Below are 12,672 nucleotides of genomic sequence, written 5' to 3' on the forward strand. Positions count from 1 at the left end.
TAAGAAAAAATAAGCTCAAGTAATGAAACTATTAAGACCAAGGGAGAAATCCCAGCTAGGTCATTAATATCCAATATCCAATGAAGCTAAGCCGCATGCCCCCTCTTCAATACTAAATGCTTGAGTCTATGTAAAATGCAAACTCGCTCCAGCTCTACTTGCAGAGAATTTTTGCAATTGTGATACAAGTGCATTAATTTTTTATTATTATTATTTGGAATCAATAAGTGCAAAGTGCTTTAAGTACTTCGTTTGAGGAAATAAAGAGATTATAGAAAAGCAAGAAGAAGGTAAGGAAAATAAGAAAGAGAAACAACTATGACTGATCTCTAAGATCATCAGCGTCACACCACCTAATTTTCTTTAGATATTTATTCACCTCTATCCTCTTCTTAACTGGTACCAAAGTCAGCCATGAGTATCCTAGCCTTTTCACTCGTTTGACCATCTCTATCTTGGTTATGTATAGTTGAGCTTCTGAAAATTCTCTGATTTCTTTCGAGCCAAACCTGCCATGCATGAATGTTTATAGAGAAAGACTTCACTGTTGTAAGTTCAAATTTTAATCTCTTTTCTTCGATAACTGAGTTAAAAATTTTCAAAAAAAAAACATTGACAAAATTCATCTACATGCTTCATTAAAATAAAAGATATGCCTCAAAAATGGACGAAGACCCTCATAGGTAAGAATCGAGATCATTAAACAGAAAGTTCTAATACCTACAATCATGGCAATTATTAACAAGAACTACTTTGTCCATTAGTAGTACCTATGGTACTGTGTAGTTCATAATTTTGTACGCCTCAGATTTCTTATGGTGTGCTCATTTTATACCAAGTCACACCTTTGTTTTCTTTCTGATCAAGCTATCCATTCTTATTGTCACTTGAAATTTCTTTCAATCTTCACATTTTCATTCCAAGATCTGAAGATGATAAAAAGTTTCCACACCTGCTGATTCTAATAATAAAGAGGAGATTCTAACCTTATCAAATGAGGAACATTTTTCCATCAGAAGTTAGCAATGGTGCTTGCCTCCTAGATATTCCCAAAACACATGGCCCTATCTGTGTCCATAGGTGAAAAAGAAGCTTAGACACTATCCAACTACTTGCTCAACTTGATAGTGAGCCCCTAACAATATCCACCAAGAACCTTAAGATGGATGGTCGCTCTCAAAGCAATGATAAGAAGGGCATTTTGGAGATGAAACAATGTATCTGGAGAGCCATCCTTTCCACTTCCATCCCTTCAAGAAACTACGGGCAGTAACAACAATCTGTGCCTATATAAACAAGTCAGTCATGAGCTTAGAGTCCACCACAACCCAAGCCTTTCCTCAGCAAGATTAATTCTTCCATCATTTTACCTTGCTCTTCTGCTGAACATCCACTGCTTCCTATCCAAATTCCCGGAGCCTTCGCTTGTCCAATTTCCAAAAGCAGGCGCATCGATAATTGGAGATGGATCGGGTGAGGAGTTTAGCCTCGCAACGAGCTGTGGTGATCTTCAGCAAGAGCTCGTGCTGCATGTCCCACGCTGTCAAGAGGCTCTTTTGTGAGCTTGGCGTCAACCCTGCCGTCTATGAGCTCGACGAGGTACGTGGTGGGAAAGAGATGGAGAGGGCGCTCGTCCAGCTTCTCGGACGCAGTCCACCGGTGCCTGCCGTTTTTATCGGTGGCAATCTTGTTGGATCCACAGACAGTATCATGTCCCTTCACCTTGGTGGTAACTTGGTCTCGTTGCTCCGAGATGCAGGTGCTCTTTGGCTCTAGACATGAGGAGCTACTTCTGATAAATAACGAGAGAGAGAGAGAGAGAGAGAGAGAGAGAGAGAGAAACAAGTATTGGCATGCATGTATTAGAGAGTGAGGTTAAGAGAGTACTGACGTTTCTTCTTCTTGTTGTTCTTCTTCTTCTCTTGATGGAAAAATAGGCCATATCATGCTTTGGTGTCTCCTCTTTTTGTCACTACATATATATATATATATATATATATATATATATATATATATATATATATATATATATATATATATGAAAGCTGATGTTTGTATGCCCATCTATACATGCGGATAACCGCATCGTTGTGCTTGCAGGTGCAGTGTATTTTAGTTTCAAGTTAATGGTTAAGACCTAATTAATTTAGGGAAAAAAAGAGTCGAGACATTTGTAAGATACATGGAGATACGTTTGCATGCATACCAAGCAAATATTAACCTTCTAAACAAAATTTATGATCATTTATTCTTGTCTCCAAAACCATGGTTTCATTTGATGGCACAACTATGGCCAGAAATATAAATTTAGGAGGCTCAAATAAAATAGGACTTCAAGCAGGAATGAAGAAGCACTATAACCACAAAAATAAATTTGGGATCGCTTAAGTGGTAGATCGATCTTGATAAGATCTTGCTGCGAGTAGCTCCGTCAATCAGATATGGACCATCTGACTTCCCAATTGCACTTTTATATGTAGGTCATCCTGGGTATTTCCCTGTTCATATAGAAGAAAAAGGAGATAAATATATGATATATCTTTAGGGCAAGATATTTATCTTATTGTCATTTTATAGTGCCTAGTGATCAGTTTGTTATAGAAAAGATTGCACATTATCTCTATTGGGGTTTGCCTAAGACTTTGATGCAACTTCTACTGGTTGATACTTAAAAATTTGATATCTAGAAACTTGGAAAATATCCACAAATGAATTAAAGAATGATCATCCGGTTGCATGAAGTTAACTAGCTAGTTATTGCAGCATCTCTCACCACAAGGGAATATATAAAAAATATTGCTATTATTTTAAACCCCAGAATCTTAAAATTGCATGGACCAATATATTCATTTATGTTCTATCGATTATTTAATTGTAATGTTCTATTATCTTAGTCTGCAATCAAAAGTATAGTCCCAGTTCTATTGCTGTCAACACCGCTAGAACTCACAAGAAATGCAAGCGATGAACAAAGAACAAGGAAAAAGCAAAGAGGCAGAGAAAATGCGATATGCAGCTGGAAGGAATAAGATGATGAGGGGAAGCGCGGTGAAGAAGATGACCTCTGTTCTGCGGCTGAATCCACAACCAAACAGAGGGGAAAACAGGGAGAAGTTGGGCTCAAACAGAGCTTTGTGTTTTTCTTTCAATTCCTGGAAAACAATGAAGAAGAAGGAGGCGGCGCTCCTTCACGACCTTTTATACATAACCACCCCCTAAATCCCTAATCACAATCCTAATCAAACAGACTCCTAATACAACTTAACTCAAACCCTAAACAAGCTTAATTGGAAATTAACTTGATTAAACAAGGACTCAGTTAGACTCAACCTTAACCAGAAATTAAAAAAACAAATCACCTAATCAAAGCTCCATGTTGGGTTTCATAATGGTCCTGCATCAGTCCCCTCCACTTGAACACAACTCGTCCTCGAGTTCGTATCAGGATATAACTGCTCTTCAGGATTATGGTATTCATAGATATCAGCGACATTAAAAGTCTTTGAAATTCCCATATCATCTGGTAGGTCCACAACGTAAGCATTGTTATTGATCTTTTTCAAAATTCTGTATGGGCCATACTTTCTTGGCTTCCATTTGCTGTAAGTTCCCACGGGAAATCTTTCTTTGCGCAGGAAAACCATCACCATGTTGCCTTCTTGAAATTCTTTGTGCCTTCGATGCTTATCTGTCGTTGATTTGTATCTAGCATTTGTGTCCTCGAGGCGCTTCTTCACCTCCAACTGTATAGCTTGAACCTCCTCTGCCAAATGTTCTGCAGCCACGCTCTTTCCCAAAATTTTCGGTAGGCGCGCCAGATCCAATGCGTGCTTTGGTGCCTTTGAATAGACAATGGAGAAAGGCGACCTTCCGGTTCCACTATGGACAGCATTGTTGTAGGCAAACTCTGCTTGGGCCAAGGCATAATCCCAATGTTTCAGGGTGCTCCCACAAATACAACGAATCAAATTACCCAATGTCCTGTTAACCACTTCCGTCTGTCCATCAGTCTGAGGATGCGCAGTGCTGCTGAAATTTAATGAAGTGTCAAACATCCTCCATAGAGTAAGCCAGAAGTGACTCAAAAATTTGGAATCCCGATCTGACGTTATAGATTGTGGTACCCCATGCAAACGAACAATCTCCCGAAAGAACAACCTTGCAATGTGGGATGCATCTGATGTCTTCTTGCAAGGGATGAAATGCGCCATCTTGGAGAACCTGTCCACCACCACGAAGACTGAATCTACACCCCTTTGTGTTCGGGGAAGTCCCAACACAAAATCCATCGACAGATCCTCCCAAATAGCATTTGGCACAGGTAGAGGCATATATAATCCAGTGTTTTGCGACTGTCCCTTCGCTGTTTGGCAAGTATAGCACCTTTGAATAAATTTTCCAACATCTCTTCTCAGCTGCGGCCAATGATACCTTTCCGTGAGACTGGCAATGGTCTTGTCCCGACCCATATGCCCACTAAGACCGCCACCATGAAGGTCTCTAATCAGCTTCTCTCGCAATGAGGATCTGGGAATACATAAGGAATTGCCGCAAAATAGATAGCCATCCTGAATGTTGAAGTCTCCAGTTGCTTGATGATTTGTACACTTTGCCCATACATCTTTGAAATCCTCATCTTCTGCATACAACTCTTTCAAATTTTCAAACCCCACGATCTCTGCCTGCATGGTAGTCAATAAAGCATGGCGACGACTCAAAGCATCTGCCACCCGATTCTGTTGCCCGGACCGATGCTTCAACACAAAGAAAAATTTCTGCAAGAAGCTTACCCATCGAACATGCATTCGGTTCAAATTGTTCTGATTATTGATGTACTTCAAGGCTTGATGGTCGCTGTACAGGACAAATTCTTTTTGAATAAGATAATGCTCCCAATGCTTCAACGCCCGGATGATGGCATAGAACTCTAGCTCGTAGGTTGTCCATTTTTGCCGTGCTTCACTAAGTTTTTCACTGAAGTACTCCACAGGCCGTCCTTCTTGGGTCAAAACAGCCCCTATACCAACCACAGAAGCATCACACTCCACTTCAAATAGCTTCTCAAAACTCGGTAATGCTAATACTGGTGCAGAAGTGAGCTTTTCTTTTATCAGTCCAAAACTTGCTTGTTGCTGCTCTTTCCATTGAAATTGGCCCTTCTTCATGCATTCGGTGATGGGAGCGACGATGGTACTGAAGTTTCGAATAAAACGCCGATAGAATGTCGCTAACCCATGAAAGCTGCGAACTTGGCTAACATTTGTAGGAATCGGCCACTCCCGTATTGCCTTTACCTTCTCTTCATCAACCTGTATGCCATCAGCCCCAACAACAAATCCCAGGAACACCAAGCGTTTTGTAACAAAATGACACTTCTTAAAATTAACAAACAACTGATTCTTCCGTAAAGCAAGCAAAACTGCTCTCAAGTGCTCCTTATGCTCAATTTCATTGCGACTATAGATCAAAATATCATCAAAGTAGACGACGACGAACTTTCCAATAAATGATTTTAGTACCTGATTCATTGTTCTCATGAAGGTGCTCGGTGCATTGGATAGGCCAAAAGGCATGACTATCCACTCATATAACCCATCCTTCGTCTTGAACGCCGTCTTCCACTCATCACCAGGGCGAATCCGGATTTGATGGTAGCCGCTTCGTAAGTCAATTTTGGAGAAGACCTTGGCTCCTTCTAACATGTCGAGCATATCATTCAAACGGGGTATGGGAAACCGGTATTTTACTGTTATCCTGTTGATCGCACGGCTGTCCACACACATACGCCAACTCCCATCCTTCTTCGGCGTCAAAAGTGCAGGCACCGCGCACGGACTCATGCTCTCCCGGATCAGCCCCTTCTTGATCAAATCTTCAACTTGTTGCTGCAGAATTTTGCTCTCCTTGGGACTCATGCGGTAATGAGGCAGATTGGGAAGACTTGCACCAGGCACCAAATCAATATGGTGCTGAATATCTCGCATGGGAGGCAGTCCATTTGGTAACTCTGCAGGAGTGATATCTTTGAACTCTGTCAACAATTCTTTGAACTCCTCGGGCACCTGCTGCAGGATAGGCATCTCTGTCCCCTTAACAATCAACACCATAACCTCTTCAGCCCCCTTGAGCTCCGCCATGAACTGCGCACCAGAAACTGCAAGGAAAGACTTCCCCTCCACTTGAGAAGTTTTGGGGGTAGGCTTCTCTTTCATGGGCACCAACAGAATTTTCCTACCCTGCCATCTGAACAAGTATGTGTTGTCTCGGCCCCTGAATGTAACATCTGTGTCATGCTGCCATGGACGCCCGAGTAGAACATGACATGCATCCATATCCACCACATCGCATACCACTTCATCCTTGTAGTACCTCCCGATGGACAAGGGCACCCTGCATACATTTTCTACCCTCGTTTCAGCTCCTTTCTTAATCCATCCAATCTTATAAGGAGACGGGTGCTTTTCTGTCTTCAATCCCATTGCACGAACCAACGCGGAGGAGACAATGTTTTCGCTACTGCCGCTGTCAATAATCACGTTGCACACAGTTTTGTTGATAGTGCAGCAAGTCTTGAAGATGCTGTGGCGTTGCGATTCTTCTTCACTCTTCGGGGCAAATAAAATTCGCTGAACTACAAAGGAGGCCGGAACTCCCTGATCCGGCGCCGTCACCTCGACGTCTTCATCGTCGGTCTGCCCCTCTTCATGATCCTCCTCCTCATGCGGCATTTCTTCTTCATCCTCAGCTTCAACTACATGGACTGGCCGTCGCCTCGGACACTCGTTAGACCGATGCCCCACCTCCTGACATCTGTAACATTTTATAGGCATGGGTCTCTCGTAGGGGTTGCCACTACCTTTTGGGGCCGCCTGCTGCCTGCTGAAGTTTCCGGCTCCTCTTGACGCGGACGTCGGTGGAGGTTGACTTGTGGTGGCCGCCCCTTCAACAGACTTCTGCTTTGCTATGGTGGGGCGCGAGGACGATGCACGATTCATGGGCTGAGATTGGTGTGCCTTCCGTGCCGCCTGGGCCTCAAGTTTTAAGGCTAAACTTGTAGCTTCCGTCAGACTCCACACCGGATATAAATCTACCTGATCTCGGATGGCCGGCTTCAACCCACCAATGTACCTTGCCACTTGCTGATTTTCTGTTTCTGACAAGTTGTTGCGGGCGTTGAGGCGGTTGAATTCATCAGTGTATTCGGTCACCGTCCGAGGGCCCTGTCGGCAGTTCTGGTACTGATGGTAGAGTGCCTGCTCGTAGTCAGGCGGGAGAAAACGGCCACGCAAATGTTGTTTCATCTTGCGCCAGGTGGTGATCTGCATCTTTCCTTGCCGTAGACGGTTATGTTGCAGTTGATCCCACCATGCAGATGCTCCTCCCTTCAGTTTATACGCGACCAGCTTCACCTTCTTCTGATCTGGGATTTCCATATAATCGAAAAAATTTTCTATCTCGGCCAACCAATCCAAAAATCCCTCAATGTGAAGATTACCGTTAAATGCAGGGAGATCCACCTTCAATCTGAAATCAGGGGAGCCCCTATCACGAACGCCCCAAGGGGGCCTGTTCCTCACGGGTTCCGCATTCCTACCTCCTGCAGGGAACCTGTTCACCCGTGGACGCGGCTCCTGTGCTTCGTAGAATACTCCATCGTCATCAGGTGGCCAGCCGTCAAAGGCCATATCCCCAGGGGGTCTTCGGTCGAGTCCACGGAGCCCGTGGCCCGCACGGTCTTGATTCCTCCATGGACGCCGCCCACCAAGCTCTTCCTCCGGCGGCCCCTCATCCGGACAGCGGTGGTAGAAGGGCCTTCGGTCCCGTTCGCCCCCGATGAAGCCGTACTCGCCTGGGTGCAGATGCGGTCCACCGACCGTCCCATAGACCGCGGCTCCCTCCTCTTCATCGGAAGACTCCGGAGGAACTCGCTGGCGCCGCTGATGGGGTGGATCTCGCACCGGTGCCGGTGGACCGTGAGGGAGATCCTCGCGAGTCTGCACACGCTCCCGGTTAGGATCCACAGCGCTTTCGATCCGCATGGCTTGGAGGTTTTGCTGGATTTCACGCACGGCTCCCTCCAACCCGCGGATCGCTGCCCAAAGGGCTCGTTCCCCGTGATCGCCGTCGACGGGGCGGACACCTACGCCGTTGTCATCCGCCATCGAAGCAGGAGGCGCCTGCTCTGATACCAACTGATGAGGGGAAGCGCGGTGAAGAAGATGACCTCTGTTCTGCGGCTGAATCCACAACCAAACAGAGGGGAAAACAGGGAGAAGTTGGGCTCAAACAGAGCTTTGTGTTTTTCTTTCAATTCCTGGAAAACAATGAAGAAGAAGGAGGCGGCGCTCCTTCACGACCTTTTATACATAACCACCCCCTAAATCCCTAATCACAATCCTAATCAAACAGACTCCTAATACAACTTAACTCAAACCCTAAACAAGCTTAATTGGAAATTAACTTGATTAAACAAGGACTCAGTTAGACTCAACCTTAACCAGAAATTAAAAAAACAAATCACCTAATCAAAGCTCCATGTTGGGTTTCATAATGGTCCTGCATCATAAGAAAATACTTCATTCAATTCACTATTGCTCTTACATCCATGTGTATATATATACAGTTGAGAAAAGAAAATATTCTAACTCACTCTGTGCTGTATGTACAAAAGAATCACATGGGGTAATGCGTGTGTGCCTCCTATTGCAATTATGCAAAAAAAACTAACTTCTAAAAGTAGTATACACCAGCCATGTGTTCTTACAAGTGTGTGACCATTTTAATTCTTCTAAAATTCGCCCTCAAGATGAATATATATTGATCATATTCATCTTGCGCAACAAATTATGAAACTATGATTTTCTAAGGGCCTTCGTGAGAATGTCTGCTATCTGCTGACCTGACGAAATGTGAATTGGCTTGATGACTCCTGCTTATAGCTTTTTCCTCATAACATGACAGTCAATCTCTATGCGTTTAGTACATTCATGGAATACTAAATTCTATGCATTGTGTAAAGCTGATTGATTGTCGCAGAAGAGCAAAGCTGGTTGAGAATGACCAATTTTCAAGTCAACAAGCAAGTATGTTAACCACAAAATCTCACAGGTTGCTGAAGCAAGAGATACTTTGCTTCAGCTACAGATCTGGAAACCATAAACTATTTCTTTAACTTACAAGATACCAAACTTTGACCCAACAATATACAGTACCCTGTTATTGACTTTCTGGTGTCCTTACAGCCTCCCCAATTTGAATCACAAAAACCTTTGATGTGCAATTCTGAATTGACAGAAAAATACAACCCTTTGTCCTGGATTTTGCTTGATACACCTTAGCACTCTGTAAGCAGCACTCATGTGCGCTTTTGTTGGCTTATCCTTGAACTAACTAAGATTTGCAACATAATAAGAAATGTCAGGCCATGTTGTAGTTAAATATAGAAGTTTTCTAATCAATCTTCTATAGCTTATAGGGTTAGTGAGCATATCTTCATCAGTATTCTGCAACTTTAGGCTTGTCTCCATGGAAAAATCAACTGGTTTACACCCCAAATAACTAGCTTCTTTTAAGATTTTGAGAGCATACTTCCTTTGTGACAAAGGAAATGCCGCTTTTACACCGTGGTACTTCAATTCTCAGGAAATACTTCAATTCTTCCAAATCTTTGATTTTGAACTGCTCATTTTAAGAACTCTTTCAGTCGAGTAATCTCATTCATATCATCACCGGCCAATATGATATCATCAACATAAACTAAAAGTACTAAGAAGATAGAATCAGACTTGTATATAAATAGAGCGATCTGACTTGGATTGCTCAAAGCTATAGTTAAGTAAAGCTTGTGATAGTTTTGAGTACCACTGTCTTGAAGCTTGCTTCATGCCATATAATGACTTATTTAGTCTATACACCTTACTAGAAAATTCTTCCTTACTGCCAGCATATCCAGGAGGTAACTCCATGTAAACCTCTTCAAGCAAATCACCATGAAGGAACATATTGTTGACATTAAGTTGCTGCAAAAAATATCCACGAACAGAAGCAACTGCTAAGAGTAATCTAACTGTGGTCATTTTAACCACAGGAGAAAAAGTCTCCAAGTAATCAATCCCAGCTTATTAAGTGTAGCCTTTTGCTACTAACCAAGCTTTGCGTCTCTCTATAGTCCCATATGACTTGTACTTAATCTTATACGCATACTTACACCCTACTGGTTGCTTACCAGGAAGCAAGTCAGTGGTAGTCCAAGTTCTATTTTCCTCGAGAGCAGTGAGTTCAGCTTCCATAGCTTGACACCATTCAGGACACTCAACAGCTTGAGAGTAGGTTTGAGGTACAAAATGAGAAGAAATGAAAAGAGTAAAGGCTTGATGTGTAGATGACAACTTTGCGTAAGACAAAATAGATGAAAGAGAACAAGATGACACTTGAGTACTTGAAGATGGATCAGGTCTTGCTGTCATGGAAGATGATGGACTGCCAGATGGATGAGTTGACCAGTTGTAGTGATAATCTCTAAGATAAGAGAGAGGATGTCTCACTCTGGTAAGTCGAGGACTGCTAGGTGCAGGGTCTATAGGAACATGAGAAAAAGTCTAGACTTGGGAGTCAGAAAGGAAGTGACATTTGGAGGACTATCTTGGCAAGAACTCTGAGTTTGAGAGCCAGGAGTGGAGGTGACATGGTGAGGAATATCATCAGTGATTGGCACAGGTAAAATTACAGGGGATGTGCCTAATACGGAGGAAGTGGAGGTTACATGCTACTTTTGAAAGGGAAAAAGTTTTTCATGAAAAACAACATCACGAGATACGAAAACTGAGTAGGCACTCAAGTCATAAAGTTTGTATCCGTTCATGCCAAAAGGGTAACCAATAAAGATGCATGCAGTGGCTCAAGCATCCAACTTCGATCTGTTTCTAGAGAGAGTTGAAGCATAACACAATGAACCAAAAATTCGCAAGTAAGTGTAGCAAGGTGGTTTACAGAAAAATAGCTCATATGGTGACTTGTTGGACAGAACAGGAGTTGGAATGCGATTGATTAAATAAGTAGCAGTCAAAATGCAATCCCCCAAACTTTCAATGGATGATGAGCTGGGAATCGAAGGGCTCTTGCAACTTGTAACAAGTGCTAGTGTTTTCTTTCAATCACACTGTTTTGTTGAGGGGTTTCAACACATGATTTTTTATGTAAAACACCTTTGGCTTTGTGATGCAGCACCAGTGCGGGGAAAGAGGAGAAGAAGGAAGAACAAGAGAAAGAGAAGGAAGAAGAGGTTGTAGAGACGCAGGAAGAATAGAGGAGGAGAGGAGAAAAAGAGAAGAAAGAACGTAGGGGGAAAGAAATTCCAAATCACTTCATTAAACCCTAATCATGAAAATAGTTCCCTATATATAGGGCCCAAATACACAATTTGCATAAACCCCCTTACACAGAAATAAATCCTAATAAACCCACAAATAACACAAATAAACCACAAATAAGCCCTAAAATGCAAATAAGCCCAGAAATAAAATAAACCACAAATAAACCCTAGAATGCAAATAAGCCCAGAAATAAAATAATAAAATAAATATGCAAATAAATAGGTCTGACTCAATCCGAGGGCTCAGGATCATCTGGATGAAGGGCTCTAATGTCCCCATCAACTCCTCCCGAGTGAGAAAAACTCGACCCCGTCGAGTACAGGTCTGGCCGGCTGTCGTACTGCTCCAGAAGATCGGGGTCAAGGCGCTGCAACTGTGCTTTGGAAATCCATGTCACATCAGACTTTGGTCGACCTTTCCACCGAACAAGGTAACGTTGGTAATCACCGTTCCTGGTTGAAATAACCTGCTCATCCAATATATGTTCTATTTGTTCTCAGCGTGCATGACCTTTGGGAAGTGGTGGCTCAACAGCAGGTAATAGGTCAGGGTGTCCAACATGGGCAGGTACATCAATAAAGGGGTCAGAAGGCATGAATATTATCTTTTTGTATGGGACCAAATTTTCAATATTAAATGTCGCACTAATCCTATAGTCATCAAGAAGATCCACAACATATGCATTCGAACTGATTTTCTTTAAGATTTTGAACGGTTCTGCACTACAAGTTTGCAATTTCTTAAACATATCTGAAGAAAATCGTTCAAGCCTAATTCTTATCATGATGTAATCTTTTTTACTTAACTCTTTATAACGTCTATGTAAATCAGCAAGGAATTTATATTTTAAGTTATTAAAGTGACTACAATTGCCGATTTCTTGATGCAATGAATGTGGATGTGATGCAATTGATTGTGCAGACTCAAAGACTCTATACTGATGATACATGAAAAACAGATCTATGGATTGCTTTGGTTTGTAATCATGCACCAATTCGAATGGACTCATACCTATGGACTTGTTAACCGAACTATTACATGCAAACTCAACTGTGTAACATTAAATTCCAGGTCCTAGCATATGCATTCGGTCTGAGCCTATGATGTGGAAGGTTGGACAGAGATGCTCCGGAAACTAGATCGATTGCGCGTTGGATATCACGCATTGGAGAAAGTGCATCCGAAAGATCATCAGGGAGTGCATCATGAAACTCCTCTAGAAGAGAAACTACTACTGGGGAATGTTCAAGGTTGGACTCCGCATGGGTATCTTTAGCTACAAGTGCCAATTCAGGTGACT

General features: G+C 42.6%; 1 protein-coding gene across 1 annotated transcript; it reads left to right on the forward strand.

The window, feature by feature from the left end:
* The first annotated feature begins 997 nt into the window (after positions 1–997).
* LOC120113296 (glutaredoxin-C1-like) lies at positions 998–1,936 on the forward strand. The gene has a single exon (XM_039134385.3). The coding sequence runs from the start codon at positions 1,465–1,467 to the stop codon at positions 1,774–1,776; it is 312 nt and encodes a 103-aa protein (XP_038990313.1). The 5' UTR covers positions 998–1,464; the 3' UTR covers positions 1,777–1,936.
* Positions 1,937–12,672: the final 10,736 nt, after the last annotated feature.

The sequence above is a fragment of the Phoenix dactylifera genome, chromosome 2 (genome assembly GCF_051530095.1).
Source record: "Phoenix dactylifera cultivar Ajwa chromosome 2, Ajwa_hap1_PhDact_Kaust_v1.1, whole genome shotgun sequence".
Lineage (NCBI taxonomy): Eukaryota > Viridiplantae > Streptophyta > Magnoliopsida > Arecales > Arecaceae > Phoenix > Phoenix dactylifera.

Bases quoted from the DNA above. Each gene is read 5' to 3' on its own strand.
- LOC120113296 (XM_039134385.3), top strand. From the start codon at position 1,465: ATGGATCGGGTGAGGAGTTTAGCCTCGCAACGAGCTGTGGTGATCTTC.